This window comes from Lolium rigidum, chromosome 1, assembly GCF_022539505.1.
Source record: "Lolium rigidum isolate FL_2022 chromosome 1, APGP_CSIRO_Lrig_0.1, whole genome shotgun sequence".
In the NCBI taxonomy this organism is placed as follows: domain Eukaryota; kingdom Viridiplantae; phylum Streptophyta; class Magnoliopsida; order Poales; family Poaceae; genus Lolium; species Lolium rigidum.
In genome coordinates, this window is record NC_061508.1 from 355,761,562 (window position 1) to 355,789,461 (window position 27,900).

The 27,900-nt window shown below is 44.3% G+C and overlaps 2 protein-coding genes and 1 long non-coding RNA gene across 13 annotated transcripts; 2 read left to right on the forward strand and 1 right to left on the reverse strand.

Moving 5' to 3' along the window:
• Nucleotides 1-28: 28 nt before the first annotated feature.
• Nucleotides 29-5,029, forward strand: LOC124684661 (expansin-A9-like). Its single transcript, XM_047218931.1, has 4 exons — nucleotides 29-164; nucleotides 819-1,296; nucleotides 4,293-4,344; nucleotides 4,913-5,029. Exons 1-4 carry the CDS (start codon nucleotides 29-31, stop codon nucleotides 5,027-5,029), a joined length of 783 nt encoding a protein of 260 aa, XP_047074887.1.
• Nucleotides 5,030-18,936: 13,907 nt separating this feature from the next.
• On the forward strand, nucleotides 18,937-21,733 carry LOC124684662. 11 transcript variants are annotated; one of them, XR_006997106.1, is made up of 5 exons: nucleotides 18,937-19,090; nucleotides 20,147-20,170; nucleotides 20,815-20,860; nucleotides 20,997-21,072; nucleotides 21,199-21,733. XR_006997106.1 is itself a non-coding variant. In XM_047218932.1 (5 exons), the coding sequence occupies exons 1-5, from the start codon at nucleotides 19,752-19,754 to the stop codon at nucleotides 21,325-21,327; spliced, it is 306 nt and encodes a 101-aa protein (XP_047074888.1). In that variant the 5' UTR covers nucleotides 19,112-19,751; the 3' UTR covers nucleotides 21,328-21,733. The 11 variants fall into 11 exon arrangements, 2 of the variants coding, with proteins under 2 accessions (XP_047074888.1, XP_047074889.1); XR_006997104.1 differs by lacking the exon at nucleotides 18,937-19,090 and adding an exon at nucleotides 19,112-19,755 and having other exon boundaries at nucleotides 20,930-21,072; XR_006997105.1 differs by lacking the exon at nucleotides 18,937-19,090 and adding an exon at nucleotides 19,112-19,755 and having other exon boundaries at nucleotides 20,962-21,072.
• Nucleotides 21,734-22,033: 300 nt separating this feature from the next.
• On the reverse strand, nucleotides 22,034-24,679 carry LOC124684664. The gene is made up of 3 exons (XR_006997107.1): nucleotides 24,329-24,679; nucleotides 23,700-24,237; nucleotides 22,034-22,381 (listed from the first exon to the last, which is right to left on the reverse strand). It is a non-coding gene; the product is annotated as an uncharacterized LOC124684664 (long non-coding RNA).
• Nucleotides 24,680-27,900: the final 3,221 nt, after the last annotated feature.

The window sequence follows — 27,900 nt, forward strand, 5'->3', positions numbered from 1 at the left end:
CCACTGCAGCAAAGTTTGTTTCCGTGACATGGAGAAGGTCGCGATCCTGCTGGCATTGTTTCTTGGCTTGTGCGTGTCACAGCTCCGGGGTTCAGCGGCTCAGCAGTACTGGACGCCCGCCAACGCGACGTTCTATGGTGGGAGCGACGCGTCCGGCACAATGAGTATGTGTAACCTTATTATTATGCACAGATCTTTGCCAGTTTTGCTATCGAATAACTGTTCTCTTTCAAGCAAGACACAGGCATTGCTGAATGCATGGTTTCTTAATTAACATTTGTGCATATATATCAGGGATTTTTTTCTCGGCCGAGATTTCGGAAATCGCGCCGAAAACCGTAAATCTCGGTACCCTCCGAGAAACAGTGCTACCGGACAAAAAAATTCGGTTACATTTGAATTTGTACTTCAGAAAATTCAGGTAAAGTAGCGTACGAACGTACTTAGTAACAGATAGATTTGTCTACTGTGGCGGTAAGTTCCTCTTGGCGGAGCTTTGAGGTCATGGGTTCGAGTTCACCACACTTACATTTTATTTTTTTACGTGATTTAGTCGATCCGCTGTAGGATAAAACTCAAAAAACGTAGTAGCCTAATATGGTATTCGAACCCACGACGCTCGACCTAGGCGCCAATACAGTTTAAATTCGGAAGTTAATTTATTTGTTTTATTGTTGAATTTTTTTGAATTCAAAATTTGTTTGAATTAATTCGTTCGGTAAATTTCCGAGATTTCTGAGAATTCGCGGTAACCATTAATTCCGGTCCCCTCCGGTAAAAAATGTTAACCGAGAAAAAAAACCTTGATATATATGCAGACGGGGCGTGCGGGTACGACAACCTGTACAACGACGGGTACGCAACAAATTCCACGGCGCTGAGCACGACGCTGTGGGGCGACGGCAAGTCATGCGGTGCGTGCTACGCCATCACCTGCGACACCTCGCGCACGAAAGACTGCAAGCCCGGGACGTCCATTACCGTCACGGCCACCAACTTCTGCCCGCAGGACTACAGCAAGCCCAACGACGCCGGTGGCTGGTGCAACCCGCCGCGGCAGCACTTCGACATGTCGGAGCCCGCGTGGGAGACCATCGCACAGTACAGGGCCGGCATCGTCCCCGTCAACTACGCCAGGACGACGTGCAGGAGGACCGGGGGCATCCGCTTCACCATCACCGGACACGACTACTTCGACAACGTTCTCATCACAAACGTTGGCGGAAGCGGCGCCGTGTCGGCGGTGTCAGTCAAGGGCTCCGCCACCAGCTGGACGACCATGAGCCGCAACTGGGGTGCTAACTGTTAGCAATAATCTTGCCTAGTCTAGTTATATATAGTCAGTTTGGTTAGTATTTGTTTTGACAAGTTCCAATCGTGAGTCATAGTTGGCTGTTGCATGTCATACTCGTTTGTGTACGAGTCCTACATGAATTAGCTACGTATAGGTTCTACGGGTTTGAGTCATGTACGTGTCCGTGTTTTAGTCAGCTTGGGTTAGACGTAGAGTGATTAGCTTGTTTAGGAAGGTTTGGCTTGAGTCTAGCCAGAGTTCATGTACGTGTAGGTTTAGTTTTTCTTATAGTCGGTTGTTCTGGTCTTGGCTGTACGTGTATATATATATACACGTGAGGCTGCTGCTTGTAACAACATGGTGAGCCAAGAAAATAGAAATAAAGAAAAAGATTTAGAGGGTGCGACACGCACCTTTGGCGATAAATTTTATCTCCGCGTTTGTTCGTCTGGTTTGATGTGATTGATCCGTGGGCGATTCCCAACAATTGGTATCAGAGCGAGGTCCAAGATTTGAAGCCACGCTTGCCCCGGGGAGGCGACCCATACTAGCGCCTCGAGGCGGGCGATCGTCGTTCGACGGAACGACAAGGAGGAGACGGCGGAGAGTTGTCGTCGCAAGGTGGTGGAGCTGCGGATGATCGTTGACGGGAGAGGTGGTGCCGAGGTGCGGTGCCGGGAGTCTCGTCAAGATCGTATTCGGAGGAGTCGGATGAGTCAAAGAGTCAAGTGTGTGCACGTCTACACGTGCGGTCATCTTCGTGTCAGTGAGTCGTCGTTGTTTCCAAGTGCTCGTCTTCGTGAAGATTTGTTGCAGTTGAAGCGTGTGGAGGTTGAGGGACTGTCCGGTGAGGGATATCACCATGGGCGAAGACGCAACAAGAGGATAGCGGGTAGCTGTCAGCGTGCCTCAACCAAGTGGTCTATGTGTCTCGACGAGAGGATCAAGGTCAAGTATGAAGGGGGCGGTAAACCAGTGAAGGGGAGTCTCTTTAATGAGGACCTGTCTCTACATGAGGCTGGAGTGGATGGTGTAGTCCACGAGGTAGTCGGCATGTATTGCGCTAGGGTGGACGGTGTGTTCCACGGTTGCTAGCGTGGCTGGGTAGTCCGGATCATGTTTGAATTGTTCCGTAAATTCGCCAAGTCAAAATTGGAGAGAGCCAATTAAACTTGTCGTAGAGCGAGACCTAGACAAGACACAGATATGCAAAGGAGTCAAGATCGAAGAAGCACGGAAGACCAAGAGTCAAGATTAGGGAGAGATTGTTAGCAATAATCTTGCCTAGTCTAGTTATATATAGTCAGTTTGGTTAGTATTTGTTTTGACAAGTTCCAATCGTGAGTCATAGTTGGCTGTTGCATGTCATACTCGTTTGTGTACGAGTCCTACATGAATTAGCTACGTATAGGTTCTACGGGTTTGAGTCATGTATGTGTCCGTGTTTTAGTCAGCTTGGGTTAGACGTAGAGTGATTAGCTTGTTTAGGAAGGTTTGGCTTGAGTCTAGCCAGAGTTCATGTACGTGTAGGTTTAGTTTTTCTTATAGTCGGTTGTTCTGGTCTTGGCTGTACGTGTATATATATATACACGTGAGGCTGCTGCTTGTAACAACATGGTGAGCCGAGAAAATAGAAATAAAGAAAAAGATTTAGAGGGTGCGACACGCACCCTTGGCGATAAATTTTATCTCCGCGTTTGTTCATCTGGTTTGATGTGATCGATCTGTGGGCGATTCCCAACAATTGGTATCAGAGCGAGGTCCAAGATTTGAAGCCACGCTTGCCCCGGGGAGGCGACCCATACTAGCGCCTCGGGGCGGGCGATCGTCGTTCGACGGAACGACAAGGAGGAGACGGCGGAGAGTTGTCGTCGCAAGGTGGTGGAGCTGCGGATGATCGTTGACGGGAGAGGTGGTGCCGAGGTGCGGTGCCGGGAGTCTCGTCAAGATCGTATTCGGAGGAGTCGGATGAGTCAAAGAGTCAAGTGTGTGCACGTCTACACGTGCGGTCATCTTCGTGTCAGTGAGTCATCGTTGTTTCCAAGTGCTCGTCTTCGTGAAGATTTGTTGCAGTTGAAGCGTGTGGAAGTTGAGGGACTGTCCGGTGAGGGATATCACCATGGGCGAAGACGCAACAAGAGGATAGCGGGTAGCTGTCAGCGTGCCTCAACCAAGTGGTCTATGTGTCTCGACGAGAGGATCAAGGTCAAGTATGAAGGGGGCGGTAAACCAGTGAAGGGGAGTCTCTTTAATGAGGACCTGTCTCTACATGAGGCTGGAGTGGATGGTGTAATCCACGAGGTAGTTGGCATGTATTGCGCTAGGGTGGACGGTGTGTTCCACGGTTGCTAGCGTGGCTGGGTAGTCCGGATCATGTTTGAATTGTTCCGTAAATTCGCCAAGTCAAAATTGGAGAGAGCCAATTAAACTTGTCGTGGAGCGAGACCTAGACAAGACACAGATATGCAAAGGAGTCAAGATCGAAGAAGCACGGAAGACCAAGAGTCAAGATTAGGGAGAGATTGTTAGCAATAATCTTGCCTAGTCTAGTTATATATAGTCAGTTTGGTTAGTATTTGTTTTGACAAGTTCCAATCGTGAGTCATAGTTGGCTGTTGCATGTCATACTCGTTTGTGTACGAGTCCTACATGAATTAGCTACGTATAGGTTCTACGGGTTTGAGTCATGTATGTGTCCGTGTTTTAGTCAGCTTGGGTTAGACGTAGAGTGATTAGCTTGTTTAGGAAGGTTTGGCTTGAGTCTAGCCAGAGTTCATGTACGTGTAGGTTTAGTTTTTCTTATAGTCGGTTGTTCTGGTCTTGGCTGTACGTGTATATATATATACACGTGAGGCTGCTGCTTGTAACAACATGGTGAGCCGAGAAAATAGAAATAAAGAAAAAGATTTAGAGGGTGCGACACGCACCCTTGGCGATAAATTTTATCTCCGCGTTTGTTCATCTGGTTTGATGTGATCGATCTGTGGGCAAATCCTAACACTAACTGGCAGAACGGCGCCTACCTCACGGGCCAGAGTCTATCATTCAAGGTGCAGGAGGAGGAGAACCAGGAGGAGGCGCTGCTCTGCAACGTCGACGATCACCCATGCCTGCTCTAGATCATGGCTTAGGGGGTGAATGTTAGCAATAAGCCATGTCTGGCATGGTGCTGACCGGTGTCTGTACACTAGGTCTAGGTCCATGGCAGGTATGGCGCGTAGGTGTGCGTCGTGTGCGTGTGTGTTTAGAGAGTCTGGCTCATGTGTGTGTGCATGCGCTGGATTAGCAGGGGGCGGTCCAGGTCCTGGCATGGCGAGCTGGCCGCGCAGTTCGCGTGTGAGCGCGTCGTGGGCGCGAGCCGGCGCATGCGGAGCCTGGGAGTTGGGAGCGTCGAGCGCGTTCGTGCGCGTCGTGAGCGCGGCCGTGGCATCGTGTGTGCGAGCCCGGGCGGCCATATAACTACACCCCTGTACTCCATTGTTCTGTACCGAGTTGGAGCTCGCATTAAGAAATTGCTGTTAGTGCAGCGGCGTCAGAGCGCCTGAAAAATTCCTGTGTTGCCATCTCTCTCTTCTACCTCTACTTCTGTCCGTGAGTTGGCCTGAGGGAGAGAGCTAGCCAGTGCTAGCGCCGTCAGTGCAGACGGACGATGGGAAGTCCATCCAGGCGGACAACGTGGTGCCGGCATACTGGAAGTACGGCGACACCTATGAGTCCTATAACAACTTCTACTAGCGATCGATCGAGCATGGCCATTAATCTCAGATTGCTAGGGAGAATTGGCTGACCTGATCCATTCAATCTAATAGGTTAGCCACGCAAGAAATTAAGGCCGAGATAAGTTATGGAAAGTCACCTATATATGTAGGTATTTCTATTTGTAGGAAAACTGCAATTCATGGGGCTATGGTCCAAGTGATGTCTGGACTCACCAGCATCTCCTATTACTTTTTTAGATATATATATATATATATATATATATATATATATATATATATATATATTTTTTTTTTTTTTTGAGAAACACAGTACAAACACAGGCGCTCACATACACGCGTATACACTCACCCCTATGAACGCACACACGCATACCCTACCCCTATGAGCACCTCCGGAAGACCGAGCCGGCAGATTGGATCTTGAAATTGACGAAGTCACCACAGAGCGCCTCGCTGTCGACGGGAACGTCGCCTCCCACCGAAAGAATATTCCGCCTTTATGAGACACACGAGATGCCAAACCTCGGGGTTTGAACTCGGTGGGCTGGGGGTACAACCACCCTCCTAACCACCCAACCTGAGGTTGGTTCTCATATATATATATATATATATATATATATATATATATATATATATATATATATATGCAAAATAGTGGGCTACCCGCATGGCTAGCTATGCATGCTCTTACAGCCGTTTGATTCACTATAGTGAGCAGGAAATCCATTACCGGGAGCACTTTATTTTAACGGAAGGCCCCAACGCCGGTGTAAGGAGAGCACCATCTACCAATCTGTCACACCACGTTATGGAAATGTCATTTCTATAGCGCCAACTCGATGGGAATTTGTATTGTTGTTTTACAAGTAAAACCGCACGCCAACTGATGTGCATGACCATCGTTACTACTAAAATACTAGTCCATAAGCATACACATATTTAGTCGGACACGCGCCGTCCTCATGCTCATGGGGTTCCTTAATACTGCATCCATGCTGTATTGCAGCTGCTCAGTTAAAGCAATTATCCTAGCATAGCAAGTACAATGAATATAGATGAAGCAGGTTTCATCGATGGAGCGATATTAGATGTGAATCCTTGTTTGTACTCCTTCCAGCATCCCTATTGGATTAGCAAGCAGCTGGCTTATACCACCCTTTTCTTCCAAGGCAGGTGGGTGCGTTGTCGTCGGCTGCTGTGGTGATATTGCTTGCACAAGGACAAGAAGGGGCAGCGGTTGCCTCACGAGAGTCAAAGGAGGCGGGGCTGCGAGCTGCGCCGCACTGCTCGAGACGGTCGTGCGTTGGTGCAGTCCGTGCGGCCAAGGTGGAAGGGCCTGGTGCCGCTGCAGGTAAAGTTCCCTAGGGTGGATGGCGGGAGCAAAGGATCAACTTCAAGGGCATGTGCGTCCGCCGATGGTGCAGGAGCAAGAACCTGGTGGTACTAGGCTGCTCCGCCGCATCTCGCTCATGCGTACGGGAATGGTGAGGGGCCAATGACCAAGGGGAGGCCCTAGAGGAGCGGAATGCCAGGACTAGCTTCAGCAAGCCTCGCATCACATAGTCCAGCGTGTTGTCCGCCAGCTGCTCCTCGACTTCAATTCGGCCTTCTACGCCCGGCGTGGCCAGCATTGCTAGTCCATGCCCTTATTTTCTTGTTCTTGTTGTGTTAATGCATGTTATGCGTTTATGGTGCATGCATGTCCTCGTATTTGGGAGCAAGAAATCCAGTTGCAAAAGCATGTACTTTTAAGGAAAATTCAAACGCGTTGAATCAATATCATCATGTATCCACTTATCACACCTATTACAAGTCAGTTCGGACGTGAATCGGATGTCCAACGAAAGTGGATTTTTACTAGTCGAAACGAACGCCAACCTCATTGTATGCCATGTTCTCTCAACACAGCAACCAAACCATCCTACTCACCAAAATACCCAGGCCATATCACATGCAGTTCTTTTGGTGCGAGTTGTCCATCCCCGCGCCTCACTTGTCCGATATCATCCTTTGCCATCTCTGTATGGCCAAACAAATAATCTAGCAGACAAGGAGTTCGCTACTCCACTGTAAAGCAAACTGCATATGTCTGACCATCAAAACTGCACATGACCTGGACAAGCAAAGCTGCATACGCCTTGACCATCAAAATTGCATCTGTCGTATACCAGAATTACGAATCAACGAACGGACGTTGAGAATGTATGCACATGACAGCCTTGCAAAAAACAAAGTAATCATGATCTTAATACTGAACGAATTTCCAACTGTATTACTGTAAGGATACATTGCCCCTATGTGTGGTTTTGGTAATTAATGACAACCCCTATGGACTAATGTTTTCATTGAGTTTATATGAAGGAATATTCCATAGGTACTACTTGCTCTCCATGTGTTGGATTCAAGTATGGATGCCATGAAGATAAAGATATACCTTGTGTATTGGCATCATGATCATCGATATGAAGATATATATGTGATATGATCAAGAAGAAGAAATGAAGATGGAGTTCCTATGTGGAACTCAATATTATCCATGCTCTATCTTAAGTGAGTATGAGAAGATACAAGGTTGAGTTGGGCAAGTTCAAGATGAGCATCTTGAGCGGATCACATGCTTGAAGCTTGCCGTCCATTTGGTGATAGTGGACATGTGAAGATGTGCATCAATGAAGCTTTCCCATCATTGTGTATGGGGGAGCATTTGTGAGTATACACGAAGCGACAATGAACAAGTGATGGGATGCGCAAGGCAAAGGTATGACCTTGATAGGTTTTCCTTTTACCGGTCTCGAGGTGGTTGATGGGAGACCGGATTATAGGATAGATAGCCGCACTATCAAGAGGGGCTTCCGGTTGGGTAACTTGATCACATCGTCTTAGGGAGCTCAATCCTTGCATGCGTTGCATATTCTTATTGCTTCTTGGTATTTCTCGGTGTGAGGTTCTTGAGCTTGTTGCTAGCTTTACAACAAGCCCAAGTTCATCGAAAACGGAGTTCACATGCATCTTCTATTGCGTTTTCGAGGTTGGGTGATTTTACCGGTTATTCATGATATAAGGTTCTACCTTTTATATTCATGATAAAATCCCCTCCTACAGATTCTTGGGTTTTCATTTTCTATAAGATAGCATTCGTTGTTATCTTCCAAACAAAATTGGTTTCATGCGATTCGGAGTTCGGGAGCATTTGTTATTAAAGAAAAGGGAAAAAGAGAAAAGGATAAAAAGAAAAGAAAAGAAAAAAACAGAGGGGTGGCAGCCGGCCGGCCGCCCGGTCAGCCGGGCCGTGCGCCGGCCCACCCGGTCCCAAACCGGCCTGGTGACCGGTGCCATCCGGGCCGCAGCCAGAGGCCTTTTGGCCCATGACCGGCTGTAGGCCCGGTCCCTGACCGGCCAGCCTGGCGGGTGCCCCGGTCCGACCGGATTCGGCACCTGGGCCGCCTCCGCCCCGCCGGCCCACACGGCCTCCCCAGCCTCCGCGCCGCCCGCGCGGCTATGGGCCGCCCCGCCCGCCGCGCGCCGCGGCCGGCTGCCCGCCCGCGCGCCGAAGCCCGTGCCGGGCCGCCTCCCCGCCGTGAGGCCCACGCGGCCGGGCCGCTTCCCGAGCGGCTTGTTGGCTTTCGCCGCCTGTGCGCACCACTGCCCAGCCCCGGTCGGTGGGCCGGTCCGACCGGGCAGGCCTCCGGCCGCTCCGGCCCAGAGCTCGGTCAACCGGCCTGCTGGCCGGCTGGGCTGCCTTTTAGAGCGTTTTTTCAGCCCGTTTTGCTTTGTTTATTTCCTGTCTTTTTCCCCAACAGCTCTATTTCTCCCTTTGCTATAAATAGGCTTCTTCCACCTTGAGCCAAGTTAGTTCTTCCTACTCTCTCTCCTCCATTGCTACTATTTGAAGAACTTGCTCTTCCCCTTGAATCCTCCAACCATACTTGCTCATATTTGAGGATTTGAGAGAGGGATCTAGATCTACACTTCCACCAAACCAATTCTTCTCTAAGTGAGGGAATCTCTTGGGATCTAGATCTTGGAGTCTTTGGTTGACTTTCCCCTTGTTCATCCTCTCCAATCTCATCCTAGCATTCGTTGCTTTGGTGGGATTTGAGTGTGAAGGACTTGAACACCTCCGGTGTTCTTGCTTTGCATCATTGCATAGTGTTGAGCTCTCCACCACGATTTGTTCAAGTGAGAGACCGTGAGCTTGTTACTCTTGGAGGGTGACCTCCTAGTTGGCTTGGTGATTGGTGCTCCGGTGATCTCTTCAAGAAGATTGTGAAGAGGCCCGGGCTTCTCCTTCGTGGAGCTTGTGAAGTGGTTGTGGAGCTTGCCATCTCCGGAGCGGAGGAAAAGCTAACCATAAGGAAGGGGCCATTATCCTTCGTGGGTGTGGTTCGGAGAATAGGGTGAGCCTTCGTGGCGCGGGGAATCCTTCGTGGGACCTCCACTCCTCCAAACGTGACGTACCTTGTTGCAAAGCAAGGGAACACGGGAATACATCCTCGTCTCCGCGTGCCTCGGTTATTTCTATACCCGAGCTCTCTTTCCTTGTGATAGCCATCGTGCTTGAAGTACATATATCTTGCTATCACTTGTGCTACATATATCTTGTGCCTATCTTGCTTAGCTCTAGTTGCTATTGTTACACTCAGTTGAGCTTAGCATATTTAGGGTTTGTGCTTGTAAACTAAACGATAGTTTAATTCCGCATTCTTACAAGACAAATCCGTAAGAGTTTGTAATTGCCTATTCACCCCCCCTCTAGGTGACATCTCGATCTTTCAATTGGTATCGGAGCAAGGTCTCTCCTTGTTTAAGGCTTCACCGCCTTGAGAGTAAAGATGTCGGCTAGTATAGTGCACAATGACACAATTGTCTTTAATGGCACAAATTATCTTTTGTGGAGAAATTGCTTGCTTTGTAAGCTTCGGACCTTGTGTCCACATATAGAGCAATTTCTAGATGTCGGTTTTTCTCCTCCGATGGATTCTCAAAATCTATCTTTAGAGGATGAGAAAAACTTACATCTTGAAGCTCAAGTATCCAATGAGCTTTTATTCTCTTTGAGACCCGATTTTCGTAGGTTCTTGATATATATAAAGCGAAAGTCGTCTCATGAGATGTGGATCAAGCTTAAGGAAATGTTTGGTCGATCCACTTCTCATTTGGTCGGTGGTGACTCCGAGGAGCTCTCTTCTTCTTCACATCATGAAGAGCTCCAAGTTGCTTCCACCTCCGGCCGTGATGAGTCATCATCTTCTTCCACTTCACCAACGTGTTGCAAGACACAAGGTAATGATATGGTGAGTGGTGAGGGAAATTGCAATGTTGAGATTGTGCTCAATAGTGATGACTCTTCATCTCTATCTCATTGCAATGTTTCCTCTTTGGACTTAAACACATCTTGCTTTGAAAATAATCTACATGCTTGTGTTGATAGTCCTTGCATATCATGTGTAAATTGCTTACATAGATCTCATGAGGATATGCTTGCCTTGTCTTGCTCCCATAATCAAAATGTTTCTATTTCCTCTAGTTGCTTGTTGACTAACATTGTAGAGGAAACCGAACACTCTATGGATCAAGACATGATTTCAAATGAGGATTCAAGAATATCTTCATCTTCATCCTCCGGTATGCACATGTGCCTTATGGCAAATGGACCAAAGGTATCTCCTACTTTGACTCCTAACACATCCTCTAATGATGAGAGTGATGATGATGATAATGATGAAGAATATAATACCTTGGTGCATAATATGGCAATGATATATGCTTCTCTTCATGGTAATAAAGAAGCTCGTGCTAATCTCGAATACTCTATGGATATCTTGAATAAATATAAGGAAACCATAGTGAAGTTGGAATCCCATGTTGAAAATGAGGAAATGAGATTCACTCTCCTCAAACATGAGCTAAAAGATGAGAAGCATGCTAATTTCATGCTTACACAAAAAGTTGAATCCTATATGCATGAAAATGAGAAAACTATTGTTGATGCTTGTGCTACTAACTCTAATTCTTGTGAAGCATCGACCTTAAAGGAGAATGTTGAGCTAAGGGCTCAACTTGAGTTGCTAACTAGCAATTATAGGGAATTGGAAGAAAGTCATAAAAAGCTCTCAAGCTCTCATGATGAACTTCTAATTTCCTATGATGGGCTAAAGTTAGCTCATGAGGCTAGTATCACTAAGGTAACATCTTGTGAGCCTCATGTGGACATTAGCACAATCTCTACTACAAATGCTATATCTTCATGTGCTAGTCCTTGTAATCCATCTAGTCAAACTAGTGATACACCTTGTGTTGGATTACTCACTTTGCCTTGTTGCTCTAACAATGAAGCTTCTACTTCCTCTAGTACTTGTATTTCTACTAACCATGTAGAGGAAATAAAAGAGCTCGAGGCCCAAGTCCTTTCTTTGAAGAAAGACTTGGAAAAGCGTCATGAAGGGAAATCCGCACTTGACAAGATGCTAAGTGTGCAACAATTCCCCAATGACAAGTGTGGACTTGGATTCAACTCCAATAACAAGAACAAGTCCAAGAGCAAGAGCAACAAGAAGAAGGGCCAAGACAAAGTCAAGGATTCGGCCAAGTTGGTTTGTTTCAAGTGCAAGGTTGAAGGGCATCATGTTAGATCATGCCCATTGAAGAAGAAGAAGAAGCACTTGAGTGAGAAACAACAAGGGAAACGGCCACAAGGTAAAGGTCAAGCTCATGCTCGACCTCAAGTTGAAGATAGGCCACTTCCTAAGAAGAATCAAGATATTGTTCCCCAAGAGAAGAAATCAATAAAGAAGAGAAAGGGGAACACTTGCTACTTATGCCGTGAGAAGGGGCACTTTGCTTCTTCTTGCTTAGGTGGTACCTTATCTAATCCTATAGTTGTTGATAATGATTATTCTCTAGGGAAGGATAAGGATGGCAATGTGTTTGCCAAGTTTGTTGGAACTCAAAGTGGTTTCAAGAAAAGAACCATTTGGGTTGCCAAGCCTATTGTGACTAACCTCTTAGGACCCAACTTGGTTGGGGACCAACAATCTCAAACTTGATCAATAGGTACAAGTGGAGGGCATTGGAGAGTTGGCTTCTTCATGAAGAATTAAGGGATCTTCATATATTGTATTTTTACCAAGCCAAGTCGTATGGATTATCGTCTATATCTTATAATCCAATGTTCCTCCTTGCGGTAACTTATACTTCAACTCTTCATGTTTATTGTAAGTTACTTGCCCCTTTGCATGTTTGGTTTTGTACCAAATATATGTATGTATGTGTTGTGTCTTACTTACTTATCTTGTGTATTCAAGTATGTTTGTTTGACTCACCATATACTTGTGTATTGTTTTGAGCCTAATGCACCTTGATGATATCTTATTTGGCTCTCTTTGAAGTGATTAATGGAACATCCCATTTTGGGGGAGTGATATGCTTTGTGCATCTCCCTTTCTTTAAAATGTGTGTACATGGGTACCACCACTTAGTATTGATATTGCAAGATTATCTAGTCACTATGTGGTGTGCCATACTCATGAGAAATTCAAATTCTAAATATCCATTAATCATCTCTAGTTGAATTTTAGTTGCCTCTTATTTAGAAGAAATGTTTTATCACATTATGGGGGAGTAATATGTTTTGTACATATCACAAGCCTAGAAAATGTGAACATATGAGGTTATGCCACTTAGAGTTGATGCTCTTAATTATCTTGTTCCTAGGTGGCATGTTTGCTCAAACAAGCTCCATTCATAATAAAAATATTTTATTACTCATCTTGTGGGCTCTTGTTTGAATATGAAATTCTTGGTGCGGTTTTTCCTCAAATACATATCTCTATATCTTATTTGGAACACCGTTTGCTTCAAGTTATTCTAATCATTGCCGTGCGTGATTGTGTGACTAGTTGAAGTTATCAAGAATCTTCATCCGTGCATAGTGCTTAATTCTATATACTGTACTTATCCTATGCCTTTTATTGTGAAGATTGATCCTTACTATCTTTGTCAATTCACCACCGGAAATTATTTCCAATATACTCATTGTCTTTGACAATTGATAACCTTATATGTGGTTGAATTTATGGATCACCTTCACCTTGGATTGTTTCTTACTTCCTTATTTTATTTCCAAGAAATCTTTGTTGCTCCCATGGGTCTTCCTTGTCCCTTTGAAAAAAAAAATGTTTTGATAAATTCTCTTGATTCATATCAAGTGTTTGTTTTGGAAGACAAACCTTTTCCTTACGGTACATTGTGCCATTGTGAAAAGTGTATAGGGTTTTGTTTATTTTGTTTGAACCTTGCTCTTTTGGGGAGTTTGCTATCTCATTCTTTCTTACATGATTTATTTGCTTGAATGAGATAAATCCTTGAGCATGTTTGCTTTATTTCATCCGTTATGCTCAATGGTTTCTTCTTAGTTCATTTGTTGAACTTTGTTGAACAAATCTTTTGTGATTTGCTTCTTAGATATAACTTGGACAACAAATTTGTTTTGTGGCACCTCTATGCTTTATCTATTTCTTTTGGTGTTTTGTCCAAAGTATATCTTTCTTGGATCTTTAAAAGTTTTGGTGCATGCTTATGTGTAATTTGTTTATACTTGTAGCATGCTTGCTTTCTTTCGATCCATTATGTAGGATATACTCCATCAAATCCTAATGGCTAAGATGTGCATGAAATTCAAACTTCATCTAAATATGCACATGTTTATATGGAGTGTGTCCTATATATTGTGGTTAGTCTAACCATGTTGGACCCAATAAGTTTGGGGACCAAGATGTACTTGAATGATGTTTTAGGTACATTGGAGATGCAATGGAGGCTTGTCTCATCTATAAGGAAGGTGTTATCACCATATGAGAATTGGAATCAAGCTAGGATGATCGATGAACTCTTATCTACTACATCAAGCCATTGCTATCTCGGTAACAAGTATCCTATTCATGCACTCTCATATAGCATCCAACCTCTTGTAGGTTGTATCTTGGCATGAAATTATTTATTTCGAAAATATTGCGGTTCTTGAAAAACCCTTTTTAAAGTAAAACTTCTTATTGAACATTTGAGTAATTTGAGAAGATGCATATGATAGGTTATATATATATCATATTTTATGATTCACCTATCACAAATAGCAATTTATTGCATATCAATTCCTCAAAGAGCTCTTGTGTGAAATATTGAAGAATTTGTGAAATAAATCCGTATTTGTGATACTTGTTGCCTTTCTCAAAACACTCCAACTAGCTCTACTTCCCTTATTGTTAGTTGTGTTGTTTTTGAGGTTTAACTTGGTTGAAGTTCATTCATATACCATAAGTGAAAATTGGAGCCATAGGCTATATATGCTTCTTAAGCAAACATCCTTTGGTATATCTTATGACTTCATCTTGGATATCTTGTCTTATCTATTTTGTTAACCTCTTGTGTGTGCATGTTTCTTTATGGATCATTTGTCCACTTTAGAAACTTATATACATAAGAGCGTTAATCCATCACCTTGATATCTTTGTTCTTTGCCGACCATCTTTTATCCTTTTGTTTCTTAGTGGTGTTGGTAAAGGAGATTTATGAGTGCTTGGTTTATTTGTTTTCCTTCTTGCACTCATATCTCGTAATTGTTGGACTAAAGTTGTTCTTGATAAGCATACTCTCTTTATCTTAGTTGTGTTCTAAATGATATATAGGGAGTGAGGATTCCATGTTTGTGCATATTGTATTCAAATGCAAACATTATAAATTGTGCACGAACCTTGGGGAGCTTTCTTATTACTAGAAGCACTATATCTCTCTTATCATGATATCTTTGTTTGTCCAATTGGATCTTTGATTGCTTGCTTTATTTATTGAAGCTCACTTCACCATGTTATCTTTATGCAATCTTTGATCCTCAATATAGTTTGATTTCCTTCAAGTATTCATCATTGGATATGTGCACTTGATTCCACTCAAATTATGAGAAGTGCACACTTTGGGGAGGAACTCACATTATATTGGGCTTCTAAATTTTTCACCCATTTTGACAATCGATGCCAATGGGGGAGAAGTTTAGAGGGTTTAAGGGAATGGTTTTATACTTAAGTTTGGTTTGTGCTTAAGTGTTTTGCCTCTCATGCATTCCATATCTATATGTCTTGCATGGTTGTATATATATAGTGGAAACTATCCCAAAGGTTAATCTTGACAATATATGCAATGAATTCATGTTCATCACACGTGCATACATTGTGGGGGAGTTTTCTCTATATATATTGGTTCTACTCACATCTCTTGCATTTGTTGTAGTTGTGTGAGTAGAGCCGGTTTTGAGATGGGCTAGTAGCTTTGTGTTACTTGACCATATCAAATACAACCTCTTGTATACAACTTATTCTCGGATAAGTTGCGTACTTGTCACTAATATTCATTATATAAACCCTCTTATTGTGGTTGTCATCAATTACCAAAATGGGGGAGATTGTAAGGATACATTGCCCCTATGTGTGGTTTTGGTAATTAATGACAACCCCTATGGACTAATGTTTTCATTGAGTTTATATGAAGGAATATTCCATAGGTACTACTTGCTCTCCATGTGTTGGATTCAAGTATGGATGCCATGAAGATAAAGATATACCTTGTGTATTGGCATCATGATCATCGATATGAAGATATATATGTGATATGATCAAGAAGAAGAAATGAAGATGGAGTTCCTATGTGGAACTCAATATTATCCATGCTCTATCTTAAGTGAGTATGAGAAGATACAAGGTTGAGTTGGGCAAGTTCAAGATGAGCATCTTGAGCGGATCACATGCTTGAAGCTTGCCGTCCATTTGGTGATAGTGGACATGTGAAGATGTGCATCAATGAAGCTTTCCCATCATTGTGTATGGGGAGCATTTGTGAGTATACACGAAGCGACAATGAACAAGTGATGGGATGCGCAAGGCAAAGGTATGACCTTGATAGGTTTTCCTTTTACCGGTCTCGAGGTGGTTGATGGGAGACCGGATTATAGGATAGATAGCCGCACTATCAAGAGGGGCTTCCGGTTGGGTAACTTGATCACATCGTCTTAGGGAGCTCAATCCTTGCATGCGTTGCATATTCTTATTGCTTCTTGGTATTTCTCGGTGTGAGGTTCTTGAGCTTGTTGCTAGCTTTACAACAAGCCCAAGTTCATCGAAAACGGAGTTCACATGCATCTTCTATTGCGTTTTCGAGGTTGGGTGATTTTACCGGTTATTCATGATATAAGGTTCTACCTTTTATATTCATGATAAAATCCCCTCCTACAGATTCTTGGGTTTTCATTTTCTATAAGATAGCATTCGTTGTTATCTTCCAAACAAAATTGGTTTCATGCGATTCGGAGTTCGGGAGCATTTGTTATTAAAGAAAAGGGAAAAAGAGAAAAGGATAAAAAGAAAAGAAAAAAACAGAGGGGTGGCAGCCGGCCGGCCGCCCGGTCAGCCGGGCCGCGCGCCGGCCCACCCGGTCCCGAACCGGCCTGGTGACCGGTGCCATCCGGGCCGCGGCCAGAGGCCTTTTGGCCCATGACCGGCCGAAGGCCCGGTCCCTGACCGGCCAGCCTGGCACGTGTCCCGGTCCGACCGGATTCGGCTCCGGGCCGCCTCCGCCCCACCGGCCCACACGGCCTCCCCAGCCTCCGCGCCGCCGCGCGGCTATGGGCCGCCTGCCCGCCGCGCGCGCCGCGGCCGGCTGCCCGCCGCGCGCCGAAGCCCGTGCTTGGGCCGCCTCCCGCCGTGAGGCCCACGCGGCCGGGCCGCTTCCCCGAGCGGCTTGTTGGCTTTCGCCGCTCGTGCGCACCACTGCCCGGCCCCGGTCGGTGGGCCGGTCCGGCCGGCAGGCCTCCGGCCGCTCCGGCCCGAGCTCGGTCAGCCGGCCCGCTTGGCCGGCCGGGCTGCTTTTAGAGCGTTTTTTCAGCCCGTTTTGCTTTGTTTATTTCTCGTCTTTTTCCCCAACTGACTCTATTTCTCCCTTTGCTATAAATAGGCTTCTTCCACCTTGAGCCAAGTTAGTTCTTCCTACTCTCTCTCCTCCATTGCTACTATTTGAAGAACTTGCTCTTCCCCTTGAATCCTCCAACCATACTTGCTCATATTTGAGGATTTGAGAGAGGGGATCTAGATCTACACTTCCACCAAACCAATTCTTCTCTAAGTGAGGGAATCTCTTGGGATCTAGATCTTGGAGTCTTTGGTTGACTTTCCCCTTGTTCATCCTCTCCAATCTCATCCTAGCATTCGTTGCTTTGGTGGGATTTGAGTGTGAAGGACTTGAACACCTCCGGTGTTCTTGCTTTGCATCATTGCATAGTGTTGAGCTCTCCACCACGATTTGTTCAAGTGAGAGACCGTGAGCTTGTTACTCTTGGAGGGTGACCTCCTAGTTGGCTTGGTGATTGGTGCTCCGGTGATCTCTTCAAGAAGATTGTGAAGAGGCCCGGGCTTCTCCTTCGTGGAGCTTGTGAAGTGGTTGTGGAGCTTGCCATCTCCGGAGCGGAGGAAAAGCTAACCATAAGGAAGGGGCCATTATCCTTCGTGGGTGTGGTTCGGAGAATAGGGTGAGCCTTCGTGGCGCGGGGAATCCTTCGTGGGACCTCCACTCCTCCAAACGTGACGTACCTTGTTGCAAAGCAAGGGAACACGGGAATACATCCTCGTCTCCGCGTGCCTCGGTTATTTCTATACCCGAGCTCTCTTTCCTTGTGATAGCCATCGTGCTTGAAGTACATATATCTTGCTATCACTTGTGCTACATATATCTTGTGCCTATCTTGCTTAGCTCTAGTTGCTATTGTTACACTCAGTTGAGCTTAGCATATTTAGGGTTTGTGCTTGTAAACTAAACGATAGTTTAATTCCGCATTCATACAAGACAAATCCGCAAGAGTTTGTAATTGCCTATTCACCCCCCCCCCCCTCTAGGCGACATCTCGATCTTTCAATTACCATTCATGTTGCAGACTACATGTGCAGTAAAAAGTGTAGCACAATATATTTTCATATGAAGGAGCTATCGTTTTTACGAACTATCCTATCTATTACCGTCCATATTACATATACAGCTAGCATGGCTTGAGTAGTCCAACGTCTACAAACGTGGAGTTAGCAGCCGTTAGGTTCACTCCATTGCCAGCCATGGTAATCTGCATCCCTTCATTTTACTGCCCACTATATCGGATGGCCATGAGGTGGTGCATAGCTAGCCATGCGGTTAGCAAATCCGCGTTGATATATATATATATATATATATATATATATATATATATATATATATATATATATATATATATATATATATATATAGCTTCTATATATATATCTAATAGAGTTTCTATATATATATATATAGAAACTCTATTAGATATCCTGGGAGCAGAATAAGTAATTCTGCACCCGGGTCATATATCGAGCCGGTCAAGCCAGCCTCCGGTGCGGCCTGACCCGCCGAACCTGACCCGCCGCATCCCGTACTTTTTCCCCTTTTTTCTTACATCGACGATTCCTCTATGTTTATGGTCGTGGGGTGCTGCCGTGCTGGGAGCTAACTCACATTCATCAAATTCGGTGCGTGCGTGCGAGCGGTTGTGGGAATCGCCGGGTGGAGTGGTGCGGCCGGCGGGCGACTAGTGTGCATTGAGGCCGGCGGCGAGCGGCTTCAATCGACATTGCTGCCGGCGAGCGGCGAGCGGCTTCATCTTGGGAATATGGCGCGCGGCGAGCGGCTTCAGCTGGGGATCGCGGCGAGCGGCGGGTGTCCTCGGCCGCCTGAATGGATTGGGGCTTGAAGTTTCTGGACTCGGGCGGCGACGTCGTCAGCGGAAGGGCGTCGGCCTCCACACATCACTGGGCGCCGGACGAGCGAACGCGACCGCCGCGAGCGCCTCTGGCCCGAGCCACCCGCTATCGTCTGCGGCGGTTCCAGCGCGCCTCGCGAACTATAATACTTCCGCCGCGGCTCCTACATCTGGTGCCAGTCGTCCACACCATCAGGCATCAGCTACTTGCGTCCGGCGAGCTCCGCATCACTTCATCCACGCAATTGCTACTTGGTGGGATTATACGCCAAGGTGAATCCTTTCCTGCAGCGTTATGCTTTTTTTTGTTAGATTCCGTCCCCAATCGCAGAGGTGGATCCATTGATCGCCCCTGGACTCCACCTGATTGCAAAAGCACAAAACTTTCTGGCAGCCCTGGCTCCAACAACGATGAGGAACAGGGGAATTGCAGGGCCTTAAATTTACTCTAGGAACTTACAATTTGGGTTGCTTTTTCGCTAAATTTGTTTGGAGTGCAAAGAATTGAGGCCGTAAGTAGATGTTCAGTTCTAGTTCTTTTTAATGATCAATGCAAATTAGAGGCCGATTGAATTAGCTTGTGTGCGTTTTCCTTCACAAAATGCAAGAAACGACTGCTGTACATTGTGCTCATCATGTGCATCACTGTCCATTTTCTTGGCGAAATAAAGAAAGATGCCTGTGTTTTCTGGATAGTTTAGTTATTATTATGTGGCATCAGAGCTGCACCATAATTATTGTTTTGTGATTTAAATCCTGCTAACCATGTTGATTCGATGCTTTTGAGATGTAATTTCCTTTTTTTTTCTGTCATGTAGCCGCGTTGGTGTTTTCCTTTTGCTGTTTTCGGTGGTACGAAAGCTGTGTTTGGCGCTGGCTTTTTCTTTGTTTTCCCCTGGTACTCTTCGGTACCGCCCCATTTCTACCAATTTGGATGAGTAAGTGCAGGTCTTATTATTTCCCATGGTTAGATATGTGAATTAAATGAAGCTCACACATGGTTTATATGATTGTTGCAATGAATGTTCAGAATGAGATAGAGAGTGTGGTTATTTAAAGAAAATAGTCAGATTCCATATGTTGTAGTATTTGTAATTTTTCTCTACATGGTCATTTTTGTATTAATAAAGCCTCCACACAATGTTAATCTTGTTTTTACCTTATTTGGCATTATATATTTTTCAGTCTAGCCTGCTGCATCCTCCTGCTTTCGACAAGATTGACCCGTCTAGCCGATTTTGTCTTACGCTTACTATCTTTGTAAATGTCTTAGAATTACTTCCTTATTTCTAATGCAATTGAACTTCATTCTGCCTTTTTTTTCTTCAGGAATATATTCAACCTGTTTAGGAGGTAAATATTTTTTTGATCCACCTATAAGCATTTGACTAATTTATCGCTACACCTTCTTATTTTAACATGGCTGGATTTTATTCTTTCATTGATGCCAACAAGGTTATGACTTTATTTTATAATGGAATAACTTCTGATCCTTCATGGAATGAATTTTTTATGCTCACCTTCTACACGTCATAATGGAATAACTTCTGATCCTTCATGGAATGAATTTTTTATTTTGTCTGCTTATATACATACATCAGCCACTTATTGGTGGAACAATGGAAAATCATTTTTATGTCTAATCTCTACTAGAGCTTACAGTTTTATCATATGTGGCTAATCCTTGAACAAACATTTTTTTACGTTTGCTCTGCCCAGGCTTTGATTCCATATTGGAAGATCCATATCATCCCTTTTTCTTAAGATTCATGCTCATCTTTAACCTCTATCTGTTTACCACTTCATGACTTCCATAGACATTTGTTTATTTACTCTCATTTGATATTGATAATTCATCTACATTGTTATCTCCATGCTTTTCCATTTATTGCACACCCATTATGCTATTTGGTCATTTGCATTTCGCCATTTTGGCAGTAGGCCATTAGCTTCAAGCAAGACACTACTTCTAAACTTTGCTCGATATTTATCTCTAGTTGGGCGGTCAGCCGGCGGTGGATGGCTTTGGCGCAACACAAAATGGTATACTGAGAGCACATATACTGCCTTAATGTTATTTCTGTTGATTTATGTGGAAGTGGGTATATGTAGACAACTAGAAATAAAGGAGTACATCTGTCCAGCTACCAATAAAGGAATTGGTATGTGTGATGGACAGCCCCCTCGGCGTGTTCTCTGTTGGCTTCAACAATTTTAACGGCAGGTTCAGTTTTGGCCACTGCTGCACATTCAAGGTCATCGTCGAGCAACTTGCTTCCCCAGTCAGTAGTAATTACTTACTGATTGATATTTCTAGTTTGAGTCGGTGTTTTGCTTATTGGTTGGGTAAGCGATCTGATCCTGCGATGACATTATCCCAGGCTGACAGCGGGAAGAGGGATGCAGCAGAGGATCGGAAGATGCATTACAATGGTCGATACTGGAGGCTCCCGTCCCCACCAAAGGCCTCAGGCACCCAATGGCAGTGGCGCCTTAGCTCTTATCAGTGACTCCAGCAGTAGCGTCTTCGTATCGGATATCAGCTCCCTGGACAAGTCTCTCCGGCACTGCTTCCCTACGGGACTAGCTGGCTATCACAATGCGGCGGAGAAAATTCTAGTGACTGTCAAAAGATAAGCTACGACATGAGCTAGCGTGCAAGACAGTGACATAATTGTGTTCTTCAGGTGTAGTCTTTCCCAGGTAGATAAGCTATGGGAGAAATCAACGCCGGAAATCAAACTGTAATTAGTGCCTCTAAAAGCCCTTTTTCCAAAGATCGAATTTCATTGTACCTGAGTGGAAATTATGGTATTTGCTACGGAATTCTTACGTTATAGACATCCGATTCATTTCAGTTTGTACTGAATCCTTCGGTGAACAATAGAACAATATATGTTTGCGCAAATTTGATTATGCCGTTTCCAATCAACTAATTACATTCATTGTGCACTATTTTGAATTCGCAAGCTCAGCTAATTAGCTAGTCCTGTGCATTTTTCGACCATACAAGCATGTGCATATGCTTGACCACTAAGCTAGCTACATCTAGCTACGACCCTTCAGCTCTAAAAATATATTTTTTAATCTGCTAGCTACAGAGAGATCTGTGAAAATTGGCATACATAAGAAATCTAGGAAGTAGGGCCTCCAGTTACATCGGTTATTTCTTATAACGAAATTATGTTGTTGCACAAATCAACACACCATAATAAATATGGTAATACAATGGGACATAAAAATGTGAATTACAAAATGTCACGTAGGTGACATGGATAATTCTTGCATTACAACAATTCCAGATATGATCTGGTAGATGACACCAATAGAAGGAAGCATTCATAAGCAAGTACATTACATGGACAAGACACAAGAATAAAGATATTCAGCTATATACAGAAGTGCAATTTGTTTTAGGGAGAGTATATACAAGGGGAGCTTCAAATCAAGTTTTTTAGATATGGATTTTCATGGGTCTAAACTTCTCCAGAGAATCAGGTAAAGGTCCTGTTTCATTCAAATCATTCAAGATGACGCAGGAGAGCCATGTTGATTCATCTCCGTCTGCAATACAAAAACTATTGATGAAAATTCACAATACTAAAAGGATAACATCATAAGGCATTAAGTGAATTGAAAGATGGAGCCAAAGTCTGAACACGTGAGCACTTGCTCACGACATGAAAAATAATACGTGAGCACTTGCTCACGACATAAAATTATGAGAATGGTATTATTATGTTCCCATTTTTGTTTAAAAATATGTAGCTGAGTCACTTAGTGTTATTTCTCAAACAAAAGCATCCTATGTAGGGCACATTATGTTAGTTAAAAATATACAGCGAACATAAACTAACCGTGAAGCAATTGCATCGGTGTAGGTAATCAGAGACCATTTAAAAGGAAAACAGCTAGCTACATGACTCTCCAACTGTAGTTGTTAAATAGGTGTTGCATCTTATTCGGGTTAAGTTGGAGCATGTCCAATACAAGTTTGTGACTAACAAGGATGCAGTGTAATATTTTACACAACTCAGAAATTGCTAGTATTAAGGCAGAACTTTCAGAAAGCATTTAAGTCTGACAGAAAAGGGGTACGAAGCATTAGAGAATCAGATTTCTGGGAATATGATTAATTTTCAGAGTCTCTTGTATAAATGGGACAGTACCACTACCACAGCTACCGTGTTTGGTTTCAATAGATGAGCTTTGTTCAGCATGGTAAATTGTTAATACAGATACAATGTCCTCGATTGGATATTTATTTCTCAGCTTCGTTCCACGTTGCCCAAGTAGATCATACAAGTCTGATAGGAAAAGGCATTTTATTGCCCTGATATTTTTATGTGTATTACTTGGATAGACAACCTAAGAAAACTACGATTGTAAAAGTACTTTTTTTTTGCTTACTTTTGATTCATTTTTACAAACTCGTTTTCTCGTGTGCAGAATGCAGAACATGTTAGGATGACATATTGTGCTTTCGAGTTCCACTGGAATTGCTATTTGTTCTCTCTAGATCCAACTTCACTCATCCCTGTGCAAGAAAGAAAACACATCCAGCCTCTCTTGGCTCTCGTATTTTTTTCAGAGGTGTTTACTCTATAGTTGGTTACAGGGACTACTCATTCTTACAGAAATAATCTATCAATCCTAGAGTTTAACCTCTGAAATATGACATTTGCAAACTGTTGAAGATGGGGATGACAGAATGTACTTTAAACCTGAATCAGCTGCCTACCAGATGAACTGGCCGGAAAGAGGGCAAGGGTAAAGCTAAGGATTTTATTTGCATATTATGAAGAGTATCATGTAATTGACATCCTCCTAGGTGATTTAAATGCAAAAAACTTACACAGTACGGAATGGCCAGCTACCGTACCTTACATCGAAGCCAACCGACGTTCTCCGCTCGCCGTGAATCGACCCACGACACAGCTAAGGGGGGCCTGCTGCTCACCACGATGCGTCCCTCAGCCGCCACCCACTCTGCTGATGCCGAGGCCACCCTCAGCCACCACGAGGCCACCCTCAGCCACCACCCGCCACGCGGCCCGACCAGGCAGCTGACGCCACCACCACGCCGCCATGGCAACATTGCTCTGAGATGACATGAAACCTACGTAGATCTAATAATGCATATGTTTATCATCTGAATCTTGTATTGCTTAGTCTAATAGTGAACATTTGATTGGGTTCAGAACAGAAAAAATGGGGCTGAACCTGACAGAATCAATGAATCGTAGACACACACAACAGGATTAGTAGCTCTGTTTTTGCAAAGGCACATAAAGAATAGTAGCAGGATTTGAGGCAGCCGTAGGTCTAATCTGGGGAGGTTCTTTTTGATTTATCCCTGACATCTTATCTTACCTAGCGGACCAGATCGCCACATCTATGCAGAAAAAATTCAGTCTCGGCTGACATAGGAAAATGCGCACATATCAGATCTTGCGGAGGCCATAACGAAATTCATGCACGCCGATTGAAAACAAGAAAAGCTTCATGTACCTTGTAAGGGGATGCGACAGTACGCACAGAATCTAAGGTTGAGCCCACCGAAGTCACAAGTTGCCGCAATCCAACAGCCGCTTGTCTCCTTCTCCTCCGATGGGAGTCGGTCTTCTTGAAGCCAATCACCACGCCGCCATTGCTGCCGCTTCGGACGACCGACTACGAGGCTGTCGACGACGACGCTATCTGCCGCTTGCTTGGTCACTTAGCCCGGCCACCTCTTGCCGCCGGACGCGCACCCGATGGCCGCTGCTCAAATTCCGATTCCCCAACTGCTCCCAAGAGGGAAAAAAGGAGGTGCGGCTGGGTAGTGGGCTGAGTAGCTCCCCGGTTAGATAAGAAACTGCCAATGCATGCTAGCCGTCGGCCGACCGATCCCAGGCGCGTGGATCGGTCGCTAGGCGGCCGTCCATTTCACGTATTCGACGCTGGAGAATCAATCCACCAGGGACGTCGCTTTCATCCTGATATGATTACGTCACGTAACTGTTCATACTACTAGTAAATAAAGCATAGCGTGCTGTTGCTTGGGTGGAGCCCCCATGTGGTGCTGCGCGCTGTAATTTTCGCTTGGCTAGCTAGATTCACTGCTAGCTAATGCATGCATGCCTGCCTCGCCGAAGTGCTAGCTGCTGCTTGCTACACTAGAAACTCCATTGCTAGAATTTATCACGTAGTGGCTAAACAACAAATTTGTGCTTTAAATTGATTTACAGCAAAAATCACCATCAATTCTAACAAAAATAAGAGATTACAACAAAAATTATGTGTTCATTTCAAATTACGAAAATGGTTAAGGAAAAATTATTTTGCTACCAGTTGGTTTACAACAAAAATAGACATTAATTACAATAAAAATTGATAATATATTACAACAAAAATACATATGTTCGTGGCTATGAAAATTTGGTTAATCAATAACAAATTTGCTATATATTTAGTTACAACAAAAATCACTAGCTATTTAACAAAAAAAATATGATTACAACAATAATCACAAACTTGTGGCAAACATCATGTAAACATTACAACATTTTTTAGATGCTTCCACTACAAAATTCATACGCAATTTTTACAAAATTAACAACCATATGCTACATTGAAAATATGTGTCTATGACAAAAAAAAATTACTACAAAAGTCACAAATGATTACAAAAAAAAAATCATGTGTTTACAACATATTAAGAAACACACATGTTTCTAATAGATCGTTTAGAAAACCTCACAACATATGTCGTTTGATTTTACAACAAAACTTTTATCAATTTGTTACAATTTGAAAACATCACTATAGGTTTTCTAAAAAACCGTGAGTACCTAACCTCGTACCATTGGCAATGATGGCTCCGGTTAAGTCGATATGTCCACCCCAGTTCCTACCGCTTCCCAAGCTCGCCGTGGAATACATGCCAAAATTCCAATTATTTTAAATTTCTACTTACCACATGGCTACATGTGGTAAAAACACTAGAAGTTATGTGTGAGTAAAAAATAATACTAATGTAGCTACATAAACCTTAGGCTCACCCTCACACGTTGTAGGTCAAAAAGTAGGTGTACATTAACAATGTGTCCATGCGTGTGAGAAAGCAAGAAACAGAGGCAGCTAGGTAGGGTCCACCACAGCTCAGGACATGGACTTGACGATGAGCTGACAAAGTGTGCGCAGTGAAAAGGATGAAGAAAAGAGGAAAAGCAACCATGCAGGTGGGGCCCAATGAAGACAGATGAAAAAACAGCAGCGATGCGCGGGTGCGCGACTAACGCACGGGAACGGGCGAGCCACACACATAGACGACCGATCTTTCTCACATAATCGGCCGACTGATTATAAGCGTTTTCCAAAAAAATATTACGGAAGGTGTACGGTGCCGCAACCTGCAAAGCCACACGAAACAGGTCGGGTAGTGGTCGAAGCATGCCGTAAAATTATGTCACTCCCAAAACGGCGTGGTGCGCGCGGACTGGTGGAGCGCTCGGCGCGCGATGGACGGAGCAGCTCGTGCATACGCCGACCCGGGTGCAGAATATTATTCTGCACCCAGGGAGTCAAATAGCGCATCCCTATATATAGAAACTCTATTAGATATATATATATATATATATATATATATATATATATAAATATAATGGCAGTAACATGGATGCACATGCTTCTGCTTATGCACATTAATATCACTCTAATTTGTAAGGAGTCGTTTGGAAGCCAGGCTTTCATTTCATTTGTAGCATTTTGAAATGAATACATGCATTCATTTCATTTACATTGTAATTCCAGAAATGGACACTTGTTTAGTTGTCACAGGAATTGCAAATGACAACATAATTCAATATTGAATTTGTAAATGGCTTCCACAAGAATTGCAAATGACAGGTCTCAGCTTGGAATTGTGTTTACCCATGGTGTCATTTTGCTGGATTTCTTAAATGAAATGATGACCCAATTCTGTGACAACCAAACAGCACACCTATGGAATTCCAAAATGAATTCCAGAATTTCAGGCCCAAATGATAGATACCAAATGACCTCTAATAGGTTACCATTGTTTATCCATTAAAAATGAGTAAAACATTCTTTGACACCGATCGGTCATGTATGTTTGCTCTTTTATATAGACCTGCAGTTTGTAAATAACTAGCTAGACGGTCCTCGCAAATAAGAGATCATCTACTTAAGCCGTTCAGAGTATGAATTCCATTTTTTACCCCCTAAGATCAACTTTGTGCCATCTTTTACCAAATTTAACAAAAAATTCTCAGAATTACCCCATTTAACAATCTTCTTCCACCTTTTACCCCTTTTTATATTTTATTCCATCCTGGCCGGTGGGTTCCACTCTCAGTCCATGTTCTAGAGCCGAGACAAATCATAGAAAGTGGTGGTTTATTCTGGCCGGTTAGATCTTAGTCAGATTGAGCCATGCTTGATCACACTGACATGAGCAAGACTCGGCTCTGATCTTTTCCCGTTCCTCTCTCTCCCCGTGCTAGGGATTCAGTGGCACCGTGGAGACCTGGAGGCAACTGCAGGTGCTGAAGCGGGTGCTCCATTGTCGTCAGGGGAGACGGGCATATGAAGCCGCCAGCGTGAAGGAAGACGAGGAGAGCCGTGCTGCTAGCAGCCTTAAAGAGAACGAATTTGGAGGCGATGGGTGAAGGCTTGGTGCAGCAGGCTGTAGCAGATCACTAGCCGCGACACGGGTGCTAGAGCCACCGGTTCCGGCATGAGTGTGGTGTGACGAGCCCGGCCTTGGCGACGGCATCACGCATGCTACGACCACCGCTTCTTGCATAAGTACGCACCAACAGAGCACCGGCATCAACGTGACTGCTGTTGCAGCCATAGGATCTAGCGTTGGTTCGTGCAGCAGCGGATGGTGTCACAGGGGCAAAGGCTACCTCCTCCGACATGGTCTTCGTGCTGCAGCTAGCGGAGCACCGACGCCGGTGGCTTGCGTGGTACGGCCACTAGCTCTAGCGCGAGCTTTGTGCGGCTGTGGAGACGCGGCAACATGATGAGTCCTAGGACGACATGCTCTAGCATGGGCTTCGTTCGGCAGCGGGGCG